This window comes from Euleptes europaea, unplaced genomic scaffold, assembly GCF_029931775.1.
Source record: "Euleptes europaea isolate rEulEur1 unplaced genomic scaffold, rEulEur1.hap1 scaffold_183, whole genome shotgun sequence".
Classification (NCBI taxonomy): Eukaryota; Metazoa; Chordata; class Lepidosauria; order Squamata; family Sphaerodactylidae; genus Euleptes; species Euleptes europaea.
The window spans coordinates 15,195-41,726 of NW_026612136.1; the positions used below are offsets into that span (position 1 = coordinate 15,195).

The window sequence follows — 26,532 nt, forward strand, 5'->3', positions numbered from 1 at the left end:
ATACCAGCAACATCAGCAGAAGGCCTTGGCCTGTATGCCCTGTTCATTGGCCCTTCGGGGCAACTAGTTGAGAACTCTTTGAAACAGGATGCTGGACTAGATGGACCACTGGTCTAATCCAGCAGGCCACCTCTTTTATTCTTAAATGAAGTAAGTAAAGTGTAGTGATGTTTCTGCTTACTGACCTTCAGTGTTACTCCTCTGAAGATGCCTGCCACAGCTGCTGGCGAAACGTCAGGAAAGAAAATACCAAGACCACGGTCACACAGCCCGGATAACCCACAAGAACCAATTTCTGCTTACTCTTTTCCACTGACCTCTCCTTGTTTGTTTTGCTCTAGTGATGTTCATTTCTTACACCCTCACAGAACAAAAGCCCCCTTCTTGGGGATGGTGGGGCCTCAAACTTTCTTTCCAATTAAAATTTCCCCTTGAAATACATGTCTTATCTTCCTTCTGCCTCTGTGGGGGGCATCCCGCAAGAGTTCACATGCAGAAACGAGGGGCCCCCCCTCATCTCGCTCTGCTCCCACCCCCCAACCAACCCCACGACTTGTACAGCAGCACGCCACATGGAAATGAAGCAGGCCGAAGCATTCCTGGCAAGGCAGAGGAGATGAAGGGGTCCCGTTGCCATGGGAATTACAGTGTGAGTCAACACTGAAACCATCGCGGGCTAAAAGTTGAGCCTCCAAGAACTTATCGCAACTATCTGCATCTTTTTAAAAGGAAGGCGATATTACATCTACCTTAGAGGCTGTTTCCTTTCCTTTTATTAACTCTGCCAGTTCACAAATGGAAGATTTGTATTGTATTGTAAATGGAAGATTTGCCATGAAAGCAAGCTTGGAATTGCCATGGTAGTATAAATGGGGATTTTCACATCCTACCTACACATTGTGTTATGCATTAGTTGATTGTATGAGCCCTACTCCAATGTTTTGCATAGTTATGTATGTGAGGTTGTACATGAAATAGGTTCATTGAATTTTTTTAATAAAGATTTTTTTTTTAAGTATTCCTGGCAAGGGTATCAGGCAACTGGAAAAACTTCACCCTCTTTAAACTTCTTGCTCATAGAGGCAGAGAGGAGCCCAGAGTGGGACAAACAAAAAAGACTAATAAAAACTAATGGAGGGGAAACAGGTCCTTAAAAAGGTCTAACATCGTTTCTAAAGAGTATTTAACTGCTGCTGTTGACTATTTAGTTTATTTATTATTCTATTGTTTTAATGTTATGTGGAAGCCGCCTCGAGAACCTTATGCTGGTGATGTGAGGTATTGTTTTAAAACAAATAAATAGGCTGGATTTTAAGTCTCGTACTTTTCAACGGTAAGGTACGAGCCCCCCCCCTTTTTTTTTTAACAAACCCGTCTAAATAATAATACCATTTTTATTTTTTTTATTTTTTGTTTAGTTTTTCAAATGTCTGCGGGCTCTTCCGAAGGACGAGACAGTTTGCAACGAGACAGTCTGGCCGTTCCGAAGAGCCGGCAGGCGGAAACGCCCGAACGGCGCCGAACAGGAGACGAGGGAAACACCGGCAGCTCGCCGAGAAACCTCGGCGCTGAACTAGTCACTCTCCTATTGGTCGCCTTTCCTGCCTGTTTAGCCATGAGCCCCGCCCCCTTTCCAAATCCCGACTCCGCCCCTTTTGGCCGCGCGGGCGCTCGTTACCCGAACACCCAGCTTCTGTTATGTGTTTGCGTTTCGGTTCGAATAGAGCCCTGGTGGCCGCCGTACTGGGTGGGGCTAACGTAGGCCAGGGCTGCGCGGGCGGGGCCGTGGCGATGGGGAATCTGTTCGGGCGCAAGCGGCGGAGCCGGGTTACCGAGCAAGACAAGGCCGTGTTGGTGAGAAAGGCGGCCGTTGGTAGCCGATGTCGTGCAGGGCATAGAGAGATGGGTGGGATTGGGGCCTGGGAGGCTTTTACGGCGGATGGCTTCCAAGGTGGTTGAATAGAACCTCCATGTTCAGAGGTAGTATATCTCTGGACAACATTTGCCGAGGAGGGCCGAAATAGAGGGAGGCTTTGGCTTCTCTGCGCTTCCTGAGGACATCTGTGCGGCCACTTTAGGGAAGAGAATGCTGAACTGCAAGGATCGCTGGTCTGATTCCGCAGGGCTCTTCTTTGACTCTCATCTGAGTAGTTTGAGTGCTTTTTGGTAAGATAGACGTGATAAAGCCCCCTTGACGAGGGAGATGAAGGTTGTAAAGAACTTTTCATGCTTTGCATCTTACTTACTAGTTTGGAGTTCCAGCTCATCTTGGGTACACTGTTGACAGCTGAGCATATACTTCTGGGAAAAGAAGGCTGCCTGTTATCATGCTTGTGACAAAACCTACAACTCAGTGTCCAGTTCTAGGGAGACTTTTCATCTTGCCTTATGCCAACATCTCAAAGATCAAATTTACACAAAACAGTTAAAATATGAACAAAGCACTGTCTGAATCCTAGCCATTGCATACTGAATGAAATGTGCTTCCAGGCCTAGAATGGGGGTAATCTTCTGAAGAACGGGTTTCGCAACTACAGGGCAGCCCCAAAACAACATCTCTTCCATTCTTTTGCTTGGCTGTTATATGCAGGTGGAACAAAGTCAAGAATACTTAAAAAGCAGTAAAGTGTTGCATAAATTAACATATTGCATGGGATGGGGTGTTACAGGGTATACACACAGGGTCTGGGAAATAATAATAACATACACTGGAAGTAGAAGCCATTCATGATGAATCCTATGGTTGAGAATTGTTGTGGGCAGGTCGATAGTATGTCTGACATGAAGCTGGGGGACCTGGCATTGAAACCTTATCTTGACCACAAACATGCTGGCCTGTATCCAACCAACATGTTTCCTTTGATGGGACATTACTTCCCTTTGCAGAAGAGGGGGTGGTAGTTTCTGCCAATTTCCCTTCCCACTGAGCACCCCACTTGTCCTCTGTGCCATTGCTGGGGGTCCAGTGACCCACCAGGAACAAAAATTGGAGGTCTCAGTGAGCTTCATCAGGAGGAGGTAAACAGAAAGTCTTGCTTCGCAAAATCGGCGGATGGTTGGATATGTGTCACTATCTGACTCAGCTTGGTTTACAATTTGGAAAATGGAAGAACTGACTTGCAGAGTTTTCGTAAGACAAGAATGATAAAGAACAAGATCTGAGTCCAGTAGCACAGAAATGAGAGGGGGATGTAACTGCCAATAGTTGTTAACAGATCAAAAAGGTTCAGGAGTATTAAAAAATGAACTGTTAAAAAATAAAAGGTTCTTAACATAACAGAACCCTTAGCTGTTCAAGAGTCACTTGGCTAATGGGTTCTGGTGCACCTACAAACTAAGCAATCACTGCTCGGACTCTGGACTGAGTATGCACACCTACGTGGGCAGAAGGGCCTCGGTGTTTTAATGAGTAAGGAACTTTGTAATTCCTTCAGGATAGCCGTGTCGGTCAGTAGAAAAGCAAGGTTTGAGTCCAGTAGCACCCTGGAGACCGACAAGATTTTGGGGAGCGCAAGCTTTCGAAAGTAAAAGCTCCCTTCTGATGTACCTGACGAAGGGAGCTTTGACTCTAGAAAGCCCAGGTATACGCTTTCTAGAGTCAAAGCTCCCTTCGTCAGGTACATCAGAAGGGAGCTTTTACTTTCGAAAGCTTGCACCCCCCAAAATCTTGTCGGTCTCCAGGGTGCTACTGGACTCAAACCTTGCTTTTCTACTGACCGACACGGCTATCCTGAAGGAATTACAAAGTTCCTTACTCATTAAAACACCGAGGCCCTTCTGCCCACGTAGGTGTGCATACTCAGTCCAGAGTCCCAGCAGTGATTGCTTAGTTTGTAGGTGCACCAGAACCCATTAGCCAAGTGACTCTTGAACAGCTAAGGGTTCTGTTATGTTAAGAACCTTTTATTTTTTAACAGTTCGTTTTTTAATACTCCTGAACCTTTTTGATCTGTTAACAACTATTGGCAGTTACATCCCCCTCTCATTTCTATGTGCACTTTCCATACCCCAGAATTATTGTCCGCCCTAGTATGATAACTTGTAATAACTCCAGATCCTTTGCCATTGTTGGGCATCCAAATATTTCAAAATGATGTGTGGGGTTGGGCAGATCTTTCAGCTCTTGTTGCTAGACTAAGTATTGCTGTCTCATCTTGAAGACGGGAATAAACATGATCACAGAGTAAAAAACAAAATCTGTTTTACCATATTTCTTTTGCAGAAGCCACCAAAATAAAGTGAGGGTTAAGGCTGATTTTCTTTTAGAGCCATCAAACTAATAGGAAAAAGCAATGTAAAAATTACTGTGGCGGAGGTATCTATTCTAATGCTTAAAGGTTAAGGTCGCCTGTGCAAGCACTGGGTCATTCCTGACACATGGGGTGACATCACATCCCAATGTTTACTAGGCAGACTTTGTTTACGGGGTGGTTTGCCAGTGCCTTCCCCATTCTAATACTTAGGATGTTCCTAATAACCTGCAGGTAATCAGAAGCAATGCCAAGGGAGTGCAGCTGTTTGTGCTATGTATTTATAAAGCCTCTTAAAACATCTGTCTTTGAACGCAATTGAAGATAGGGTCCCTAGCATAATATAGTTTTTAATTAAACCTGTTGCAGTCTTCAGATTGTCATTTCTTAGGTCAGGTGAGGGTGTCCATGATCAATCCCTATTAGAACTTGCTGCACAAACTCCTGCTGAATGTCTCATCCTGTTGATTTCAGTGGATTGAGACGAGTAATTCTCCATAGGGTTGCAATCTTGTCTGATGTTCTTTGTTGAGTGAATATTTTTTGTTATAAAAAAAAAAGCACCCACTGAATACTTGTGGCTTTATTGTCCTGCCACCTGAAAGAAGTGTGAGATTGACTATACTAGACATGTCCTTTGGAGAAGAATATCTGTTTATTTTACTAAATCTAATGGTCTCTGTATCATCCTATCTCTCGTGGGTATTCCCAGTAGCCCTATTCACATGTTACAGTGAATGCACATACAATCCATGTACAGCATACACTTGATTTTTCTTTCTGCAGGCATTGAGTAATTTTCATGTTACATGTGATTGAAAGCTCACATTTATTCAGGTACTGGTCCACGGTTTCATTTGCAAAGTGAATGCATGCTGGCTGTTCCTTACAAATAGGTGTGTACGCACATACATGCAGGTTGTAATGTGTTTGCTGAAACACGTGAATAGGGTTACTGTAAGATGTATTGCACCAGTAATGCAACAGTAGTTAGTTTGTGCTTAAGTTTGCACAGTGTCACGTCCAGCTTTTATCACTGCTTGTGGAGCTAGCTACTGATGACACTAATGGAGGGTATGGGGGAGTAGGATTTCTGATGCTGTAGCTCAGTCTGCTTAAAGAGGATGTATCTGTGCCATTTTCCAGTGGTCCTAATGCTACACCTTGGCAGTGCATCTTCTAATTGCCAATGTCCTTTGTTCTTAGCAATTGAAACAGCAGCGGGACAAATTAAAGCAATATCAGAAAAGGATATCTCTGCAATTGGAGCGAGAGAGAAGAGTTGCTCTGCAGCTACTGAAGGATGGCAAGAAAGAGTAAGTAGGGATCAGTTGGATGCATCCTTTCCACTCAGAGGTGTGCTTGAACACGTGAAGCTGCCTTATACTGAATCAGACCCTTGGTCCATCAAAGTCAGTATTGTCTACTCAGCCTGGCAGTGGCTCTCTAGTGTCTCAGGTAGAAGTCTTTCACATCACCTACTTGCCTAATCCCTTTAACTGGAGATGCCGGGGACTGAACCTGGGGCTTCTGTATGCTGATCAGATGCTCTACCACTGAGCCACATCCTCTCTCCTTATAAGCTGGTTTGGACAGTCAAGGTCTTCTCACCTCAGCTGTCTCTGGCAAGTGTGGGAGTAGCAAACGTAATATCCTCTGATACATCCATATCTGCTCAGAAGTGATTCCCATGACCATGACTTTCAAAAAGTGCTTCTGCAACTGAAGAACCAACCAGTGGGAAGCTATGGTCTTTTCCATGGTCAGCCTGTCTCATCCGTTTTATCCACACAAATTTGTCATGGGGTGGGGGGAATGGGGGCCGAAAAATATCTGAAATGGCCCTTTTGTGCCTGAACTTCATTGTTGTGTCAGTTAAAGCTCTAACTCTTGCTCAGTCCGTGTTCCCTGGCAGTTATATAGTATTTCATTATTAACAAAAAACTGAGGATAGTTTAAAACTGTGTGGTTGGACTTTAAAACTTTTTTAGTGACTGTGTTAGTTCTAGTTACTTGATGGACTGTGCTTGAGCATAGATCTGTTTATTATGTCTTCCGCTGCAAATTTTTGTATGACAACTCACATTATGGACAGATAACATGTATTCCACATTGGACCATTTTACAAAGCTGAAGGAAGCCTCAGATGCAGCAGTGCTGTATTTTCTTCTCTGTATGTGTGTGTTTTAAATGCAAGGGATACTTGAGTAATACATGCTTAACTCTACAATCAAAATTGGCTTCATATTTTAATACTAAAACAACAGCAACAGAACTGGCAAAAGGCTTTTTAAAAACTTTTGGCAGCCTTGAAATGGCTTTGGAGGCTCTGCAGCAGCGCCTCAGCCACGCCGTCCCCGCCCGCCGAAAGGTGAGGAATGCACTGTAAGTTTATAGAATGTTAAGCATTAAGGGAGAACTGGTGTAAAATATTCTACAGATGGTATATCTCACCCAAAGATATAGTGAAAACTAACAGTAACTACAGTGAGAATTGCTGGAAATGACAGAACATGGATGCATCCTTCTATCATATGTGGGGGTCATGTAAGAAAGTAAGAAAATACTGGGTAGAGATCATGATGAAATGCAAAAGATTCTAAAAATTAAGTTTACGATGGACCCCAGAAATATGCTATTAGATATATTACCAAGCAATATGCCAAAAATATATGATGAATTATTCAAATATATGGTGACAGTGGCAAGAATAATATATGAAGCAAAATGGAAAGCCGATAAATGTCCAAATCTAATTGAATGGAAGAATAAACTATCTGAATATGCTGTCATGGCAAAACTAACATTTTATATACATAATAGACCAATATTGGAGTTTCAGGAAAAATTGAATGCTCTTTATACATATATGGCTGGAAGTTTAGGAGAAAATTAAAGCAAAAATGGAAAGAAAGATTTAAGAGAGAAATGTTTTATAAGGAAACTTAAAATCATTAAATAAAAAAATAAACAGCACATATCATATTGCCATGATATTAAAGTCTATGGTGTGGCTGTTTTGGTTTCCACCATCTTGACTGTTATGCTGCAAAATGTAAACAGTGGGAAAGGGAAGTAAAATGAAGATGGTGAAAGAGGATCTTCTGAAAAAGGTATAGGAAAGTAAAACTTTTTAGCCAAGAACAAAAGAGGACATTGCTGATGTAACAGAGGTTTAGATAGTTGTGTCTGGCTTGGGAGAGTGCAAAAATTGAGCAACCTGTTGACGCTTTAAGAGATAATGTTAGACTTGAAATAGGTTTGTTATAGTCCAGTAAAGTGTGAGGCTTTGATATCATGCTGCTTAAAGTCTTGTTTGTTACCATCCGTGCTCTTCTCTGCATCTAGAAAAGCCAAATGGCTGCTGAAGAAAAAGCGGTATCAAGAACAGCTGCTGGACAAAACGGACAACCAAATTAGCAACTTGGAGCACATGGTATGTGAGCTTTCAACAGTTCATGACTGGCCTCCTCATTTTCGTGATTTCTAAAACTGGGGTGTATCTGCATTTCATGCCCTAGCCAGCAGTTTGCCACCAAGCAGCTGCTTAGGACAGCAAGCAGGTAGTGGCAACATGGGAGGATGGCTTGGGCCAGCTATTGCCTGCTGTGCCAGAGCCATGACTGTCTGTGGTCCGTGGTGGGCTGGGCTGAAGAGGCAGCATGGAGGGAGGCATGTACTTGTGCCTGCCTCCTCAGATCTATTCAAGGTGTAGAAAAAGGCAGTTTTTCTGCAGCCTACCTTGGATCCTGCCATGCATGTCCCTAGCACACATGAGACTTTGTACTGGAGGGTAAGATCAGTATCTTGGTTGCAAATACTTTTTCTTGCTTTAAGCTTTTTTTAAGCTTAATGTTTTAAGCTGTCTTTTACAGTAGGGAATTGTGGAGCCAAGTGTAACATGAATGGTTAAAAAAAATCTACAAGTGGAAGGCCCATGAGACTTGCAAGGGACGAGTACCCAAATTTTGCAGAAAAATCTGTTTCGTGTCAGTGTGGTCTCAATCCGCAGATTTAAGAATCCGCAGATGGGGGTCACATGTCACTATTAGATATATAGATTAAAACATTTATATTTCACTTTTCCTCGTGATTCAATGCAGTTTACAATAATAGTTAAAAACATTTTCTGTTAATACCAAAAATAAAATAGTAGACCCCCAAATGAACCTTTGCTCTGAACTCTGCTTGCCAGGGTACAGTGGTGTTGGGCTTTTGAAGTTTTTTTAAACTTCCCACCAGGCTCATTTTGCTATCATTTGCTGCAGCCAACCTGAGTTCTGGGCTCTCATTGCACAGTAGTCCTCTAGTAGTATCTGCTGTCAAAGATAGGACATTTTGGAGGACTGATTCATAGGGTTGCCATGAGTTGGTAGCGACTTGACGGCACAACACACACACACACAGTATCTCCATTATGACTGTAATACAGTCTCATGCTGAGGAGAGTGGCTTGTTCATGCATTTGGAATGCTGCTTAGACAGATAGGCAGGTGTACACAGAATCTGTGTAACAGAGAGGTTTGTATGGCTGGGTCCTACTGCATTTTCCAGTATAACTGGTGCACCCTTATCCAGTATGACCGGGTACTGAGCTTGGCTGTGATCTGTGGAAAGATGCAGGCTGTGCTTCTAGGCTTCCCTTCTGGCAAATAGCAGCCCAGCAGTAAACATGTGGGGAGAGTCTGACTTGCGTAGTGCAGGCACAGCAGTATTGTCTCTGTGCAGAGGACAGAAGTATGTCACTGGTTGGCATAGGCACTGCACTTCCGCTGTACAAAACCAGTTTTTCTGCCCCCTTCTTGGTTACTTCTTGTGTTATATGGAAAGAATAGTGCACACCTGTACCCAAGCTGCAATAGCTGCTTTCCTTACAGCCTGTTAGAAGACCTGACCCCTCTGTTGACTTCTGTTTCCCTCAGGTCCAGGATATTGAGTTCACCCAAATCGAGATGAAAGTGCTTGAGGGCCTCAAAATTGGCAATGAATGCTTAAATAAGATGCACCAGGTGGGTATCAGCTGGGGTTCTTGGGCTGTCTCAGATCTGAACACTGGCTGTTTGTATGTCTCTTCTGGGCATCCTTCTTTACATATGGTTTGAACGTCTCTTTCTGTAGGTTATGTCAATAGAAGAAGTGGAAAGGATCATAGATGAAACCCAAGACGCTATAGAGTACCAGAGGGTATGTATTGCTTTCATGTGTTTCCTAAACGATAGACCATTTATTTATTTATTTATTTACAAAATTTATTTGCATTATGGAAGTTTCCTAAACAATAGACCATTTATTTATTTATTTACAAAATTTGTACTCCACCTTTTTGCTCTAATTGGAGCTACTGAGGTGGCTAGCATAAAAAAGTAATAAAAACCATTAAAACCAAACTGAAATACACATACAAAAACAACAGTGGAAACATAGGGCAGGAAACAGGTATCACTGACTGGAATGCTAGTTAGATGAAACAAACAGGTCTTCATTCACCTGCTGGCGGAAGTCAGCAACAAAAGAGGACAGGCGAATCTCTCTGGGGAAAGCATTCAGTGTGGTGACTGAGAAGGCTCCTTGCTGGGTTGCCACCCACCTAGTCTCAGAAGGTGAGGGCACCCAAACAAGGGCCTCAGAAGATGGCTGTAGCATTCAGGTAGGTTTGTAAGGGAGCAGGCGGTCCTTTAGGTATGCTGGTCCCAAGCCATGTCAGGCTTTAAAGGTTAACACCAGCACCTTGAATGGTGCCCGGAAACCGATTGGGAGCCTGTGTAGATGGGCCAAGCCTGGAGCGATATGGTTCCTATGACCTACTCCAGCCAGCATCCTGGCTTCAGTGTTCTGCACCAGTTGAAGTTTCTGAACACTTTTCAGGGGCAGCCCCACATACAGTGCATGACAGTAATCTAATCTAGATGTAACCAGGCACCACAGTGTGTTTCCATATGTAATACAATTGTAGTCTAGAGATTATTAATGCTGAATGTGAGATTAAAATATAAGGATAGCTAGGAAGTTTAAAGTAGGTTAGATACAGCTTTTGCTTGTGATGAATTTGATTACACACATGCTTTGTCAGCAGCTAGAACAGGACTGTTGAAGGGAAATCAAAGGGAGCTGAACATGATTATGGAATCGGTGACCTTTTGGAAGTAAACTTTTCATGACCCCAGGGGCTCCTCCTAACTACTGTCTTTAAAAGTGCAGTTCCTCAGCAGCGTTACACCCTTCTAAGCCCATTGACTTCAATTGATTTAGAAGCGTATAACTCTGTTTAGGATTGCCCTGTAATTCTAGCTCAGAGAATAGCTTCACAGACTCCAATTGGAATAAATATGTGAATTAAAAGAGGCTTGGTTAACTTATTTTGGGGTCCATAATGTGGGATCTTTTACAGCTCTTGGTTCATTTTGGGCATAGTAAACCTGCTATGAATTACTTCTGTGTAACTGATTTGCACCTCTCTTTACCTATTCCCATTTTTTCTTAACTTTCAAAACTCATATTTAGCCTTTAAACAAGCACACAAGGCATTTTGTAGCCACAACATCATAGAAATGTGCTAAAACTTAAATAGTTACCATGTGACTAGTAACCCACAGTAAGTATAACATGTGCAAATTAACCTCATAAACATCATATACAAAATAAAGAAGTACCCCATCATCATCCTTGAGCAGTACAGGGAGAGTGCCAAGAGGTCGTTCCAGAGATGTGGAGCCAGGACAAGGAAAGCTGCCTCCTTCCAGGACTCCTTGTTGTGCTGCCAGGTTCTCTGGTTGCAGCAGTTGTGGGTTTGCTGTTGTCATGGTGGTCCCTGATCCATCTGCCCATTTCCTTTACAGCAAATAGATGAGATGCTGGCTGGCAGCTTCACTGAAGAGGATGAAGATGCCATTTTAGCAGAATTAGATGCCATCACTCAAGTGAGTGTTCATCCTGCTAACTGATATCAGGGCTTCATTTTGGAGTGGTAACTCTTTCATGATATGGTTCCCCCCCCCCCATCCCATTTGCTGGCAGCTGATGCGATTCTGGTACAGAGAGATCTTAATTATTTCTGCCTGCATTTGTTTTCGGAACCATCAGAGAAGACAGCCCAGTCCAGAGGTTGGATATTCTTACAGCGTTTTTCTACATATTATGTTTTGCTTTCTTAGCTTTCAGTTGAAACCAATTCTTCCAAGGTAGAATCTGTCCTTTGCTAAAATAACACATTCACCTACTTCATCACTATGAAATAATTGCACCTAGTTTCCATTTTTATCCAGGTCACTGTTAATTAACACAGTCAGGCTGGCAGTATATCATTATATACTGCCTATACCAAAGAAATTTCAGGCTGTTTTCTCTGAAGGCAGTGCAACTTCTGCAGCAAATGCACACAGCTATTTATATATACCTTTGCTTAGCACTCAGCCTTATCAGCAAGGGGGAAAGTAAAATAAAAATTACTTCCTAAGACATGCCGTGTTTGTAAGACACAAGCAGTACATTGATGGAGCCATTATCTTAATTTATGGGGTTTCTATTGGCACAAAAAGGATCCCAAGCAGAGATGTTTGCGAAACAAAGTGGGAGGGTTCTGGCTCAAAAATTGATGGCAGTTCAGTGAGCATTGAACCAATCATGTCCATTGCAATGTTTAAGGGCTAGACTCCTGCTGGGGAATGTGCTGTAACTCATGGACTCTGGGTCACTAACTGGGAGCAATTTCTAGTTACCTCTGGAAGGTAACATGTAAATAGCCAGGTGACATGTAAGTGACAAACCTGCTCATACTTCTGAGCCATATCACTATGAACTCAGGGATAAGTATGATGTGCACTAATGGAAGCAAGGCCTTGTGAATTGTGGCGTGGAGAAACTTAATTGTTGCACAGGCGAATCCTGCTGCCTGCTTATTCAGAACTCATCATCACTGTTAAATTGTGGAACTTCCTGCCCCAGGATGTGGTGATGGCTGCCAACTTGGAAGGCTTTAAGAGGAAACTGGATATGTTCATGGAGGAGAGGGGTATTCATGGCTACTAGTAAAAATGGCTACTAGACGTGTGCCTATTCTCTCCAGTATCATAGGAGCATGCCTACTATATTAGGTGCTGTGAAAGACAGGCAGGATAATGCTGCTGCAGTTGTCTTGCTTGTGGGCTTCCTAGAAGCACCTGGCTGGCCACTGTGTGGGCACACTGCTGGACTTGATAGGCCTTGGTCTGATTCAGCATGGCCTCCCTTATGTTCTTATGTGAAAAGTGGCACTTGCTCCCAAGTCAGTGCAGACAGAATCACAGTCATAATATGCTGATGCCCCACTTGACCTCTGGCGTGGGGGTTGGACCTTGGCTTCAAAGGTATCCTCCTTGGTCTTGTGAGGAGTTGCTGGAAACTGGTTGGGAGGTGAGTGTCCCAAGTGGTGGAAAATTTGGAGTTGAGTCCAGCTAAGAATGGCACTGAGCCCACTTGGGTTGTGTGGTTGTGTTAGTGATACAGAAGTGCTACTGTTCCAGCCAAATGCCATCCCAGCAAAGCTGTTTAGGGGGAGAAATCTCAGTTGTCCTTTAACCAAGTAGAATCATAACTTATTTGCAAAGTGTTTTGAAGATAGATCCGCTTGCATCGGTGCTGACTTGGATGCTACATTGTTAGAAAGTTCCATACCTGAAGCCAACTTGGTCTCTCCTGGTTGCATTTGCTTGGGTGCATTTCAGTTGATTTCACCTGTAGAGGCAGATGGAGTTGGCTTCAGGCCACTTAGCAGGCAGGAGGGCTCTAACTTCAGCTCTTTGTGATGGCACTGGCTAAGGGTTTATAGGTGCTAACCAGAGCTATGCTATGATCCCTGCCAGGAAATATTTTATTTATTTATTTATTTCAATTTGCATTCCTCCCTTTATCCCGGCCCAAGGCTTGTCAAAATCCCTGAGTGAAAGTTTTGCAAACTGGCACAGCAGTCTTTCCAGGGCAATATCTCTGCCCACTGGCTTAAGCAGGCAGCCTGGTGAAGAGGCTAAATAAATGCTTTAAGAACTTTGTGTAACCTAGTAGCAAAACTCTTGAGTTCGGCCATTTCTCAGCTGGGGGTGGGGCATGGGGGAGTCAGGGTAGCACTTCTTCCTGTGAATCAAGAAGTTACTGGTTAAAGTTGTCTATTGCAGAATATTAATTCCATAGTGTGCCGTGGCTTCTTCTTACAGGAGCAGATTGATCTTCCAGAAGTTCCCTCAGAGCCCCTCCCAGAAAAGATTCCAGGTAGAAGTTTTGTTTTTTCTTTCCCTTGCATTGATCTCTTGGTGATATTTCTACAGTACAAAGCTGGGTGGGACCTTCTTGGGCTTGTTTGTATCAAACATATCACCAGTGGAGGCTTGGCAGATGCTGTGCAAACGTCAAGCGTAAAGTATCATCGGTACCCTTATAGCAGCCTCAACCACTCTCTGGTGCTTGTTGTGTCCTACTGCAGCCTATTTAATAATAATATTTTAATAACATTCAACAATATTCATAATAATAATTAGTAGAAGAAAAAGAAGAGTTGGTTTTTAAATGCCAACTTTCTCTACCACTTAAGGAAGAATTAAACTCGTTTACAATCACCCACCTTCCCCTCCCCACAATTAACATTTATGTAGCACTTTAGAGTGTTCACTTTGTGGAAATCCTTGGAGCATTTATGTACCAGAGGTTGCTCTCATCTCCACAGTGTCGATGGGGGACTGAAGCTGAGATGGGGGGTGGGCCTTGGAAAACCCATTGATTGCATGGCAGAAGAGAGTTTCAGGCCGGGGACTTCCTGATAGGTAGTTCAGTCCTTTAGCCGGTACCTTTGACTACACCAGCTCTCATTTGGGTGGTAGGGAGGTTGCAATGAATGATCCTTTGGGAGGGGGGCTTAGAAGAAGAAGTAGTATATATATGCCAACTTACTCTTCCACTTAAGGAAGAATCAAACCGGCTTACAATCACCTTCCCTCCCCCTCCCCACAACAGACACCCTGTGAGGTAGGTGGGGCTGAGAGAGCTCTTGACTATGCCAAGGTCACCCAGCTGGCTTCAAGTGTAGGAGTGGGAAAACCAGCCCAGTTTACCAGATTAGCTTCCACCACTCATGTGAAGGAGTGGGGACTCAAACCTGGTTCTCCAGATTAGAGTCCACCGCTCCAAACCACCACTCTTAACCACTACACCATGCTGGCTTCATGTTTTCAGTTTAAATAACGCGCACACACTTGCTTCTTCCAGTAAAGCATGTAATGCAGCATTGTGAAGAGCCGCTAGGTATATTGTTATGGTGCTGAGCTCTTTTAGAAACCCTAACCACTTCCCTGCCTCCCTCTCCAATTCTGCATTGCCATGAAGGTCTGGTTCATTAAATGCTGCTCGAGAAGTTGAGGGGGCTTTAGGGACCTCATACGATATGAGCTGAAGTAGATATAGAGAAGCAGCTGGGCAAGAACCAGAATTTGCTGTGGTAGATAATGTAAACCTGTGACTCTTAGGAGTGCAGTATGAGTCTGCTCTGGTTTCTGAGGTCTTCAGTGGAAATATTTTCAGGTTTTCTGTGACTCAAAGGCCTAAAAACCTGCAGACCTTATGCCTGCCCCCTCCCCAAAAGAAACAATCGAAAGGATAGATACTTTGGTATTTACAGTCATCTGCTATTGTAAAAAAAAAAAGTCATACTTAGTGACTGATCACAGAGTCATACACACAGATAACAACAGTTGCCTCTTATCTGTTAAAATTACATTATGGAAGCTGTCAGTGTGATTCATTCTTTTGCCTGGGAGGGTAGACATGGGCACCTGCGTGCATTGGTACTTTCCACAACAAGGAAATGATTTACCAAAGTCCACAGGGAGCTTTAGTTCACACGGGGGAATAATGGCCCTTTTGTGCTATTGCAGTTTCATCTGTCTCCCTGCAACAGAATCTCTTGCCGTGGCCTCCCTTCTTCCTCCCTGTAAAGGGGTGGGGCTGTAGCTTGGGAGGGCAGGGGGCATGGTGGGCAGTCATCGGTTGAGCAGGAAAGCGGCAGGGCTCCCCTGCCCAGGCCCTCCTCTGAGACAGGGGGCTTTTTTTGGCATTGTGCTGAGAAAGCTCATTCTCTGTTCACCTGGTGACTCCTTAGCTGGCAGAGCTGTTGAGCCATTATTGCGGCAGCACCAGGAACACATGCATGCTCTGTTCTTAGCCTGACACAAATACACAGCCATTTAGGAAAATATCCAAGGGGAAATGAAGATCACGTCTTAATGGGGCCAAATTCATGGAGATCCTTTTAAGCAGGACATGGGGAAGTTGTGAAAACATATGATTGTAAGTACAAGATCTGTCCATCTCCCCTCGCCACTGCAGGCCCAATTTTTTTCTCATGAAGGGAACCCGATAATATGACAGGCCTTTGCCTGGGACTAGGAGAGTGGAGTTCAAGACACACATCAGTCCAAGGATAAAATAAGTCATTGATCAGAGTTTAATGGATTTTTGCTCCTTCTGAGATTGTCAAATGAAATTAACCTGTTCCTCTTTATGCAACTTTCCCCCTTAGAAACATCGCCCATCAGAGTCAAGCCAAAGCCGGAATTGGTGGCAGCATCTTAACTTCGCTTCCTGGGAGATCCCTGCAGGGAATCCTGGAATCTCAGCATGCCTGGGGTGTGAGAGAGGCCTCCATGGTATCCCACTGGCACTAGACAGCCATGCTGGAGCGGGTTTCTTGCACAGAATGGAAGCTGCAGCTGGTTATTGTTCCTATATCAAGATGATTTTTTGTAGTGTGATCTCTCCTCCTTTTTTGTAACTTAAACACTGGGTTAAGCAGTGACTCTCAAACCCTTGAAGCCAAATGCTTTCTGCAGAGCAGATTTCGGCTGCAGACCTGCCTCGGATGCCAGCACAACCTTTTGCTAACTGTCTACGCCCCCCTGGTGCCCTTTTGAGCTGGTGGGCGCTGTGAACAGTTGCAAGGTTTCCTGCTGCACTACAGGAAGAACTGCTGGGGATGTTCTCGGCTTTTCTCTTGACTCGTTTACAATTCTCTGGCTTTTTTGGAGTGGATTCTCTTAGTGGGAACGGATTTCCTAAACACCTGGCTGTACCTGTAGAACCGGCTTGCTTGACATTGAGATGGGAGTATCATTTCTGTTGACAGTGATTTCTTCTTGTGCTAGCCCACTAGCGGAGATACAAGAAGAGCCTCCTGTGTTGAAAGAGTTCTTGGGAGGTGCATACGGTTATAGTTCTATGCAGCAGGAAGCACAGCCAGGCTGCTGGGCTGCATCTATTAAAGACAGAAGGCCCGCTTCCTACTGGGGTGATCTAAAGTGCTTGCTAAGATTTCATATCTAAACACCCCTTGCAGGAACTGGATAGTTGCAAAGTAGCCGCTTGATGGCTCTTGCCCTCCCAGGCCTATTGCATCTCTACATTAGGTGGAAACTGAAGGCATGTTAACCCTTGTGGTGGTGGGAGCTGTCTGCTGTATCTACTGTTCCTCTGCTTACAAGATGGGAGAGTCAGGAACATGGCGAGTCAATGCTACCCATATGGGGCTAAACATCTCCCCCCCCCCTTCATGATATAAGAGCAGCATTATTCTTTTTCCTCCTGAATGTTAGAAAGGGCTGGACCCCAGTTAACTCAATGGTATTGCTAGCTGCCCTGCTTGGATGGTGAAAACTTGACTCCAAACCACGTGACTTCAGGCTCCCTTAATCTCTGGTCTGAGCTACCCTTGTGGTTGGTAACCTCATGGGCTGTATCCCAAATTCTCCATCCTTTAGAGCCAGCTGGCGTGCACTGATGCTTGTATCCATGTTACCTGCTGAGATTGTGTGGCTTGTGTCTCTGGATGGGCGGATGAATAGGCCAAAGCTGGGTCAGGGGATATCAATTGTCCCTGTGGCAATACATACCTTAAGAACAGTAGAAATTCCTACCAGCCAACCTTTTTACTCCTGAGAGCTCACGGCTTATTGCTGAAAACAGCTTCCTCTCTTAAAGTCTCCATCCCCATCCTGACTGGCATAGAATCATGTTATGTTCATGCATAAGAAGAGAAGTAACATAGTTGGGCATTTTGGATTGTAATGTTTAATGTTTTTGCAGTGAGTTTTCACCCTTCCAGTCTGTTGTTCGAAGGCATCCAGGCTGCCTTCCTCTCCCCTGGAAGCTTCTCTGTTACCAGCCATTGTCTCTAGGGCTGTGCTCCTTAATGCCACATCTGTAGCATCCCCTTCCCCCAAATGCTGTGAGTGACTAATGTCCAGGTGGCTGAGCAGTGAGCTAGATAGATCTCCCTTGAGTAGACAGTTTACACTTAAACATCCTCCCTACTTTTATAATGGTATTGCATTCACATTGCAGAATTTGACTTGGCAGCGTTCAGCCAGGCTTAACACCGGAGAGCTAACCCAGAAAAGTAATGTTGAGGTTTCCTAAAGAGCTGGTTTGCCCATTACCAGTTCTGGCTTCCTGCTGCTATATTCAATGTGTCCACCAGGTGGCAACCACGTCCTTGCCTGTTCCATTACTGTGGATGAGAGGCGATTGTTTCTTCTCTGTTCAACCCCTCCCCTGCCCCCATTTGCTTGCCCTCTTGCTCTGGGTTGGGTTTATCGATTTTTTTAAACAAATGGAACAGTGGATGGGAAGGAACATCAGGTTTTCCCCTTAGGCATTATTATGTGAACATTTAGTGCCCTTATGGGGATCCTTAGCAAACTCCGTTGGGTTTAGTTAACCACTGAGCCCTGTTGCCTGGGGGAGCAGAGAAAAGTGTGTTTTTTTCTCCTTCACTGCCAGTAAGTACAGGCAAGACTGGTTGTTTGCTGGCCCTGTGGGAGACAGCGCTGCTGATGTGCAGAAGTGCCCTTCGAAAGCATCCCCTGGAGCAACCAAAATTGTTGACCTCCTCAGATTTCCTGGTGGAGGCCTCTTGGGCTGAAACCAGGTGGAATTTGAGCTGCCGTCCTGCCTCCAGGAAAGCTCCAAACTTTCCACTTTGCCTATGCGAACAGAACATTTCTCTCTCTTGGACTGAACCGCGAGGGCCAGAGGCTAAAGCAGGTGCCGTACAGGCGGTAACAATAAAGTGTTTCTAACACAATTGCCCTCTAGGCTCTGTCTTGGTCTGTGGCAAAAACGGTGTCATCTTCCTTGGGACCTTGAAGTATTGGCAAGATGGCTTACCTAGGGTGGTTTCTGGCAGAGATGCTGACCTCTAGATAAAGGGTCTTTCAGAAAGACACATAAACGGGTGCATCAGATGCAGAGATTATGGCATATGGCACTCTGCTACACTAGTTTGTACGCAAAGGGTGGAGATGACTGGTTGGTTGTTAACCAGCTGCTGTATCACTCCATGGTATTTTTAATAAGCCAGTAAACATAACATCCAGGCCGTGTAGTGTTTGACATGGCTTTTCCTTTCCTTTTCCTTTCCTTTTATCCCTTAGAAGCTCCTTGATCAATTGATCTTGAGCAGCATATATCTAGTGTTGGAGGGATATAAGGACTGAAACAAATCTTGCCACTGACAATGTAGCCTTGGGGTCCCTGTCGCTTAGTAAAAAAGGCATTATGTCAGTCACAGAGGCATTGGATTTGTATATTAAAAGGGGGGAAATATAGTGCGATCGAAGTTCCGCATAAAAGCGGCATTCCAAAAGGGCATGGGCTAATGTGTCAATAGAGCCAGAAGAGCAAGGGCAGATCCTGTCTGAGTATGGTATATTCAGAGTTCTGCCCTGCATTACCATAGAAGGGTTAGCATTCAATCTAGCCAAGCAAAAAGCTCTACAGAGACGAGGAGTTGTCAGATAATATGTATAGGCAGGCAGACCACGTGGAGGGGGTATTCCGAAGAACTGGGATGAACAGACGCAACGAGCACGAAAAGTATTGCTGTTATAATCGAGCTCTTTAATGCGCTTTTTAAATTTGGCAAAAGCTTCAGTTTTCCCAAGATCTGATAACATATCCTGCAAGAAGCCCAGCAACGCCAGTTTCTCATCTAAGATTTTTTGCCATGAGGATTTGAAAGGGTCATGCTTCAGAGAAGCTAGGAACCCCTCAGTGCTAAAGCACAGTTTAAGGTGGAGTTTAAAGGCAGCCAACCACGCCCTAGCTTCAAGTGACATTTGGCCAAACTCGGAACGAAGAGTAACGCCAGCAACACATTGAGGGGCATTTAGGAGTTTTCGTAAGAACTGAAGCAGTGGACGATCTATAGATTCATTGATGACTGTAATCCAGATGGCAACACCAAAGAGGATAATTGGGGTAATTTTCAGGTTAAAAACCTGAATAGCCCCTGGAATATATTTGCCACCTTTTGTGTGACATGGCTTTTCAGGAAATCCAGCATGCTGCAGAAAATGAGCAGAGAGGAGGACGCTGCCAGCCAGCTTTGGCTTTCTGTGGTTGGTGGATTGTTTGGGAGGGGGGACTAGGAGTTTTCCTTGCGTAATCTTGTGCCTTATGCTTTCAAATTTGAAGTTTTCTGTTCTTAGCAGTTTTGCTCCACATGGAGCATCCCCCGGAGACTGGAAACCTCAAAGAAAACAAAATCCACCCCCCTTTAGACATCCTTAGGATTACATCCATGTTGCGCAAATTGAGATACAGCTGCCGTTGTTTCTCTAAAGAGAGCATTGCTGAAAAGTCGTCCAGAAGGCCGCAGCGCCTCTTCTTAGCGGTGGCTGGGAATGCATGTTCTCACTGCTGTGTCTTCTGGGAGTTGCTGCCTTTAAACTCCATGTGAGTGGGCTCCTTTCCACCCCAGCCAGCTATCCCTTGTGGCCTACACAATCCTGTGGAGGAGTTCCTTCTTTATTTAGTGGGAATTGTGAAACTGCTCCTCTGAAGCCTTGCCCTGATAGTTTCTATGCCAACCCAGCGCAATATGGGGCTAATAGGAGAAAGAAGTGGGGAGAGGGAAAATTGCTCTGATATGGCCCAGAGTGGCCATTTCTGGTTTATTATGGGGTAAACTCTAACACTGAATCCAAGGGGGTGGGTGGGTTTTTTTTAATTAGTGGAAATCCTTGTTGCCAGTAGAAGGGAATAGTGATTTTTGCTGATTTCTCCCTTCCTGCGAGTTCCTAAATGGTTGCTTGTAGTGAACAGGGGGACCCTCGAGGGTGAACGGATAGTTTGCAAAAAGTCACCCCATTCTCACGGGTGGAAAACCATCTTTGGATTCAACCCCATGGCTTCTATTTCACAAATGAGCCAAAGGTTCTTTGCTCCTTGCCTTGTGCTGCAGCATTCATCTGTCCCGGATAAACAACTGAGGGAGCCACCAAAGCACCTGCTGTGTTAATGGCAGGAGGAGATGCTTCCTGTTCCATCCATCCTTGAGATTTTCCAGAGAGGGTATAGTTTCCATCCAAGAAGGATGAAGTGGTCTTTCTTGGAGCTAGTGGCAATTTCCTCCCAGCTCTTCATTTTCCAGGTGTGTAGCATGGCTGTTTTTCCTCATACTTCATGTGTACTCGAGGCTTACCTAGTGATGGGAAAGGGAATAGCTTGCTGGAGGACTCCTGGGTCAGGTACTCCTTACAGGAAACATTCCTGAATTAACCTCAGTGTGGAAGGCTCTGGCAGGCAGCTGTATTTTTATCTTATAACTACCTCCATTCTTAATAAAATCGAGCTTCCACTCTTTCAGGTGGGATACATATTAGCAAACCATAATCCCAGCTGAAAACAGCTTGCAAGCTGTACATTTATTTACTATATTTCTCTGCTGCTTTTCCTTGTTGTTCAAAGCAGCCTACAATAAAAACAAATGGCTTAAAAACCAAACAGAAACCAGACACGTAAAACACTTAACAGAATTAAGTCAGTAAAAGCACATTTGAACAATACAGACTTGCACTGCGTTTTGAATTGAATGAGAAAAGAGGCTACCGAGAGCAAACCTTGTGAGGATCTTAAGGTCTGTTTTAGTTCATGTGGTGTCAGGTGGTCCTGTGATTATGTGGGACTCACGCTGTGAAGGGCCAAAAACAGCACTTTGAACTGGCCATGGAATCAAACAGGTACAGTGCAACTTATCAGATGGGTAGTTCAACTAACCCCAGTTAATAAACAGGATCCTGCATTCTGGTTCATTTGCACTAATCAACCTGAGTGCTATAGCTGCAAAAAGTCTGACCAAATGTCCTCATGCTTTTTGTACACAATCCTTCTGGAAAACACTATACGATCTTTTATAGCTAAGTCCAACATCCTTTCTTGCCAAAGTTCTATATATAGCATGGAATTTAATTTCTTATGTCAATATCAAACAGCGTAGAAAAGAGGATGGATCCCTGGAGCCTGCTAAAGAATTCAGGCCGTGTGGAAGATGGGAAGCCTGTCTCAACAAAAATGCTTTGGCGTGCCTCCTAAACACAGGTAGGGCCATGTGTTGGCATGCTCCTCTGAGGAAGGAATGTTGTAAATGCTACAAGGCCACTGTACACCATTGCAAATCCTACAGAGCTGGTGAGACATGCTTGACAAGCAATGGTTCTCAGAGAAAGACATTTTCCAGTACCTGCTCTGAAACCTTCAACTTGGAATGTCAGCGATTAAATGGGGGCCCGGCACACGCTCTGTGACTGAGCTAGGGAACATCCAGATGCTCCAGCGGACGGGAGACATCCATGTTCTCCATTAAGTTGATTCTGCCTCCATGCAGTCCAGCAAAGGCAAGCAGCTTTGTCCCTGCAACTGAAGTAAAATAAGCCTTGGGAGTGCCTAGAGGGTCCTCGCTCCATAGGATATCAGTAGCTTCATAAACAGTAGTGGTTGTGATAGAACCCATTCAGTACTTGGCCGAATTGCTCCGTCAATATGGGGAAATTAGCTGAGCAATCGGTAACTATATATTTATATAGAGGGGTCGCACTCAGCTATATCAGAATCCATTTAATGAGACCTTGAATAAAGACAGACACAGGATTCCGAATTAAATAGTGTTTGTCTTTCTCATTCAAATCAGTGATGCACACAAACATACAGAGAAACCTAGGAATATTCAAAGAGAGTAATACAAGTACAGATGCCAACGTGGCAGGAGGTCGTTGATGGGATTATATTTACCTTCCAGACGAGGTGGTGTCCAAGCACAAGCAGACTAAAACAGATTGAAAGTTAAAGCCGAGACAGGGGCAGGGGTTCCCGTAGACTTGACCAGCAAGGAGGGAGGGAGCGAGGTAAGGCTGCGCAAAACCAAACCAATAGAGTAACCGCAAAGGTGCCAGGAAAGACCTAAGGGTTAGAGAGTGTTAATGGGTGGGAGGCACCCCAGAAATACTGTTTTTCTGGGGGCGGGGAGAGGGGTTTCACCCCTCCTCGGTTCCCAGGTGGCAAAAAGGTGACAAAGGATTAAACTGTGGCTACCGGTAGTGAGAATTTGGAAATCTATTCTGATTCCGATGACTTGCAACCCGTGAGGAACTGGAAATTCTCTGCTGACCAGATTAGCATTTCGGAACAAAGGGTGTGATCTATGCAAACGTCCTGGGATCGCTACTGCATAGCAGGAGGAACGACTCATCTTGATATCAGGATCTCTGTGGACGGCCCATTAAGCAGTGGATGTTGCAAGAGGAGAGGGGTGTTTGACACTGACTACGTGACATTTTGCTTCTCATGACATGGCTGCGGCTGGAACAGAGTCTGTACAGGAACATGGCTTCTCTCAGATTCACCGGAGGCTGCCCCTGCATCTGCTTCCTGGCTGCTAACTGCACGGCGCTCGCAGAAGCGGCCGAGTCCGTGACAATGGAGCGCGCAGTGACCGTCCCGTATCGTTTGGGGCGGGTGCACAGCCAGCACAGTAGTCGAGTGTCTGCACAGCGGGCTGCCAGCTCCAGTCCGGGAGGTTTGGGCAGGCCCGTTTGCTATCAACTCCAGGAGGGATTGCGGGAGGCTGAGGAGCAACCCCCACTAAATGCCTTAACCCCAAGCATTAGGCTGAACCATCTGCTCTCTAATCTTGTTCTCAAAGGACAGTTTTTATACTAAATTGGAGTGGTTGTCCTTCATAGGGATGATTGTACTTCTGGCACAGCCCTTCTCCAGGTATGCATGTACTCTTCCAATTGATAAAGAGACCCGTTTGCACTAATGGATTCTGAAAGCAAGTCATGACAGTAAGCCAGAGCATATTTTCTATCTCTCTGCCCAAGTATAGTTTTAGTTACCAAACTACAAAAGGGAGAGAGTGCCCACAGGAAAGTAGCACCTACTGTGATTCGTTATATGGGAGTGATTTCACCCAATATTCCCTGCAGTCAATCCTCTTGCTACCTTGGGATCTCAAATTGGGTCTGCATGTTTAAAGAGCATGAAGAAAGAGAAGAAGAAAACTCTCTAACTAGCCAACTATGCAAGTTGTGTACGCTGTTCTCATCTTTCTAAGGCATCCCTAGAGAACAATTTGCGGTTTTGCATTTACTAGACCGTACACCAGTTTAATATAGGAGACAGAAGGAATGTAAGTTCAGGTATCTCCAAGGAACTGATACTCCCATCCATCTTATCCTTCTCTTCAGCTCATTCTTGTTCCCTCCCCACCAATTTACACATTCCAAGTCACTGAAGCCATTAGAACTCCCTTCGCATTCCATTCTGGTTCCTCTGCACCATGCCTTAACAAAAAGCTATAATGAAGAAAGATCTTACTACAAAAGCTCTGTTGAAATTAAAAAGGTAGAGGTCCCCTGTGCAAGCACCAGGTCATTCCTGACCCATGAGGTGACATCACATCCCGATGTTTACTAGGCAGACTTTGTTTGCGGGGTGTTTTGCCAGTGCCTTCCCCAGTCATCTTCCTTTTACCCCCAGCTGGGTACTCATTTTACCGACCTCGTAAGGATTGAAGGCTGAGTCAACCTTGAGCCGGCTACCTGAAACCGACTTCCGTCGGGATCGAACTCAGGTTGTGAGCAGAGCTTGGACTGCAGTACGGCAGCTTACCACTGTGCGCCACGGGGCTCCTCTGTTGAACTACATGGGAAAGGATGCCATGTTGCCTTACTGGTCAGATAGAAGTCATATGAAAACAATCTAAGCCCAGCAGTGTTAGTTCTGAGAGGCTGCTTTCGGCTGGTCTTGGAAAGTCTCAAAGGAACACCAGGAAAGCAATGGCCTTTACAGCCTACCCTGTGGATTTTTTAAAAATATTTGTTTTGAAAAAATTATTATTTATTATTCTATTTATACCTTGCCCTTTCCCGGCAAAGCTGGGCCCAGGACAGCTTTCAACAAACAAGACAGTGAATAGATATATAATATAATAATATATATAATATAATTTTTAAAACATACAGTTAAAAGACTATCCAAGCACCCTAAACTATATCCTATTCCACAAGGAGTATGTCACTAATATGGTGATGGTGGACAGGGGATACCTCCAGGCAAACACAAGAGTTAATCAGTCTAGAGCAGGGATGGGGAACATCAGGCCCGGGGGCCGTATAAGGCCTGCGAAATCATTTGGTCTGGCCCTTCGTGGGTCCTGGAAGATCTCTAGCTCAGAAGGATCTAAGACTGATGATCCACCCCCTCCCGCAGACAGGAATAGCCTCTATTCAAGGCAGATGTGAGATTGTTTTGCCGAGAAAAGGAACCCTTTCCCCCCCCTTGAAGAAGAATTGTTAGCTATGGAGCTGCTAGGACCACCCAAGAAACTGTGTTAACCCTTTCCCACCAGGGCCATGGAGAAACTATGTGGCAGACACTTGGAGCTATCTCCGGTCAGGCCTCTTGGCTAAATGTTTGACCAAATATAGCAGGCTAATTTTTAAGTTGATAATTTTTATGGCCCACGAATGATGTTATAAACATCCAAGTGGCCCTTGGCAGAAAAAAGGTTCGCCACCCCTGGTCTAGAGGATGGAGACAGAGAAAGCAGGAGGGGAAGAGTGGGAAGGGGAAAAGGAGGGAAGCCAGCTACTACACAGCACCATCGCTGTCCTTAACTGTAGGCCCAGCGGAACATATCTTTTACAAGCCCTGCAGAGCTGAACCAAGTTCTGCAGGGCACAGGTCTCACTAGACGGAGAGTTCCTCCAGGCTGGGGCCAGAGCCAAAGATGTTTTGGCCCCAACTTTGGATAAATGAGGTCAGCCATTGCAGGTCTGTCCCATGTAATCCAGCATCAGCAAGGTGGTGGGTCAACCGTGGGTCAACAGATGGTGGTCGACTGTGTCAAATGCTGCTGAGAGGTGGAGCAGCAACAGCAGCTCAGACCTGTCCCAATCCAGCTGTCTATGGAGATAGTCTGTGAGGGTGACCAGCATAATCACCGATCCATGGCCAGGATGGAAGCCGGACTGAAATGGATCTAGGACCAATGCTTTTCTGTTCAGTGAAATGAATGAACAAAGCAGCTTACAATAAAAACAGAAAATGCAAGTATTATTAAAAACCTCAGTGAAATTGTAGCAAAAATGCACTCTATTTTGCCATGCAGAAAACAAAATATTTGAAACATAGTCAAAGGATGTCTAGAAAAAGTGTCTTCATTTTTTGTTTAGAAGTAAGGTAAAGATGAAGGCAAAATGCACTTCTTACATGAGGGGGGTTCCATAATTTAGCAGTGACACCCAAGAAGGCCTCCCCATGAATTCCCACCAATGGAACCTCTTGAAGAGGTGGAGATCCTGCCACAAGGGGCCCCTCCCCCCATAATTTTAAGATTGGACTGACTTGCAGGTGTGTGGAGTACTTCTGATACTTTGGTCCCAAACCTTCAACTGGGCCTAGAAACAAACTCGATGTCAGCATAGTTAGTACAATACTTGCTTTTATATACTCACTGTAGTGGCATCCTGTTGACATGCTGTATTTTGTGCCAATTGCAGTTTCAAAGGCAGCTCCATGTGAAGTGTGTTACAGTAATTGAATGCAGGCACTTGGGAGGCCCCAGATCTGACTTCTTAGAATAACAGTTTCCTTAGCTCTTGGTGAAGCTACATCAAAGGTTGATGATGGATATTAACAGTGACAACTGCAGGAAGAAGAGAGAGGATTACAGAAAGGGGATTCTATGGATCTACATCAGCACTGGAATCTCCGTAGAGTGGAAGATTACCTCTGTCCTAACCGGTCTGTTGGGATATACAAAAAGAAGTCATTAATGATACTTCCTTAGTGTTACAGATACTGTGGACTGCCAAAAAAACAAATCAGTGGGTTATAGATGAAATCGTGCCTGAACTGACCCTAGAAGCTAAAATGACTAAACTGAGGCTATCGTATTTTGGTCACATTATGAGAAGACAAGAGT

At 44.6% G+C, this 26,532-nt stretch overlaps 1 protein-coding gene across 2 annotated transcripts; it reads left to right on the forward strand.

Annotated features, from left to right (window-relative positions):
• Positions 1-1,734: 1,734 nt before the first annotated feature.
• Positions 1,735-16,294, forward strand: LOC130493089 (charged multivesicular body protein 6). Of its 2 annotated transcripts, none has more exons than XM_056866855.1 (8): positions 1,735-1,854; positions 5,457-5,566; positions 7,599-7,686; positions 9,173-9,259; positions 9,369-9,434; positions 11,087-11,167; positions 13,436-13,490; positions 15,790-16,294. In XM_056866855.1, the coding sequence occupies exons 1-8, from the start codon at positions 1,792-1,794 to the stop codon at positions 15,840-15,842; spliced, it is 603 nt and encodes a 200-aa protein (XP_056722833.1). In that variant the 5' UTR covers positions 1,735-1,791; the 3' UTR covers positions 15,843-16,294. The 2 variants fall into 2 exon arrangements, with proteins under 2 accessions (XP_056722833.1, XP_056722834.1); XM_056866856.1 differs by having other exon boundaries at positions 1,813-1,951.
• The last annotated feature ends 10,238 nt before the right edge of the window (positions 16,295-26,532 follow it).

What these genes read in the sequence shown, in the direction of transcription:
- LOC130493089 (XM_056866855.1), top strand. Translation starts at nt 1,792, where the DNA reads ATGGGGAATCTGTTCGGGCGCAAGCGGCGGAGCCGGGTTACCGAGCAA. An exon ending in CTGAAGGATGGCAAGAAAGA is followed by an intron (nt 5,567 to 7,598) that starts GTAAGTAGGGAT and finishes CTCTGCATCTAG; the next exon opens with AAAAGCCAAATGGCTGCTGA. An exon ending in ACGCTATAGAGTACCAGAGG is followed by an intron (nt 9,435 to 11,086) that starts GTATGTATTGCT and finishes TTTCCTTTACAG; the next exon opens with CAAATAGATGAGATGCTGGC.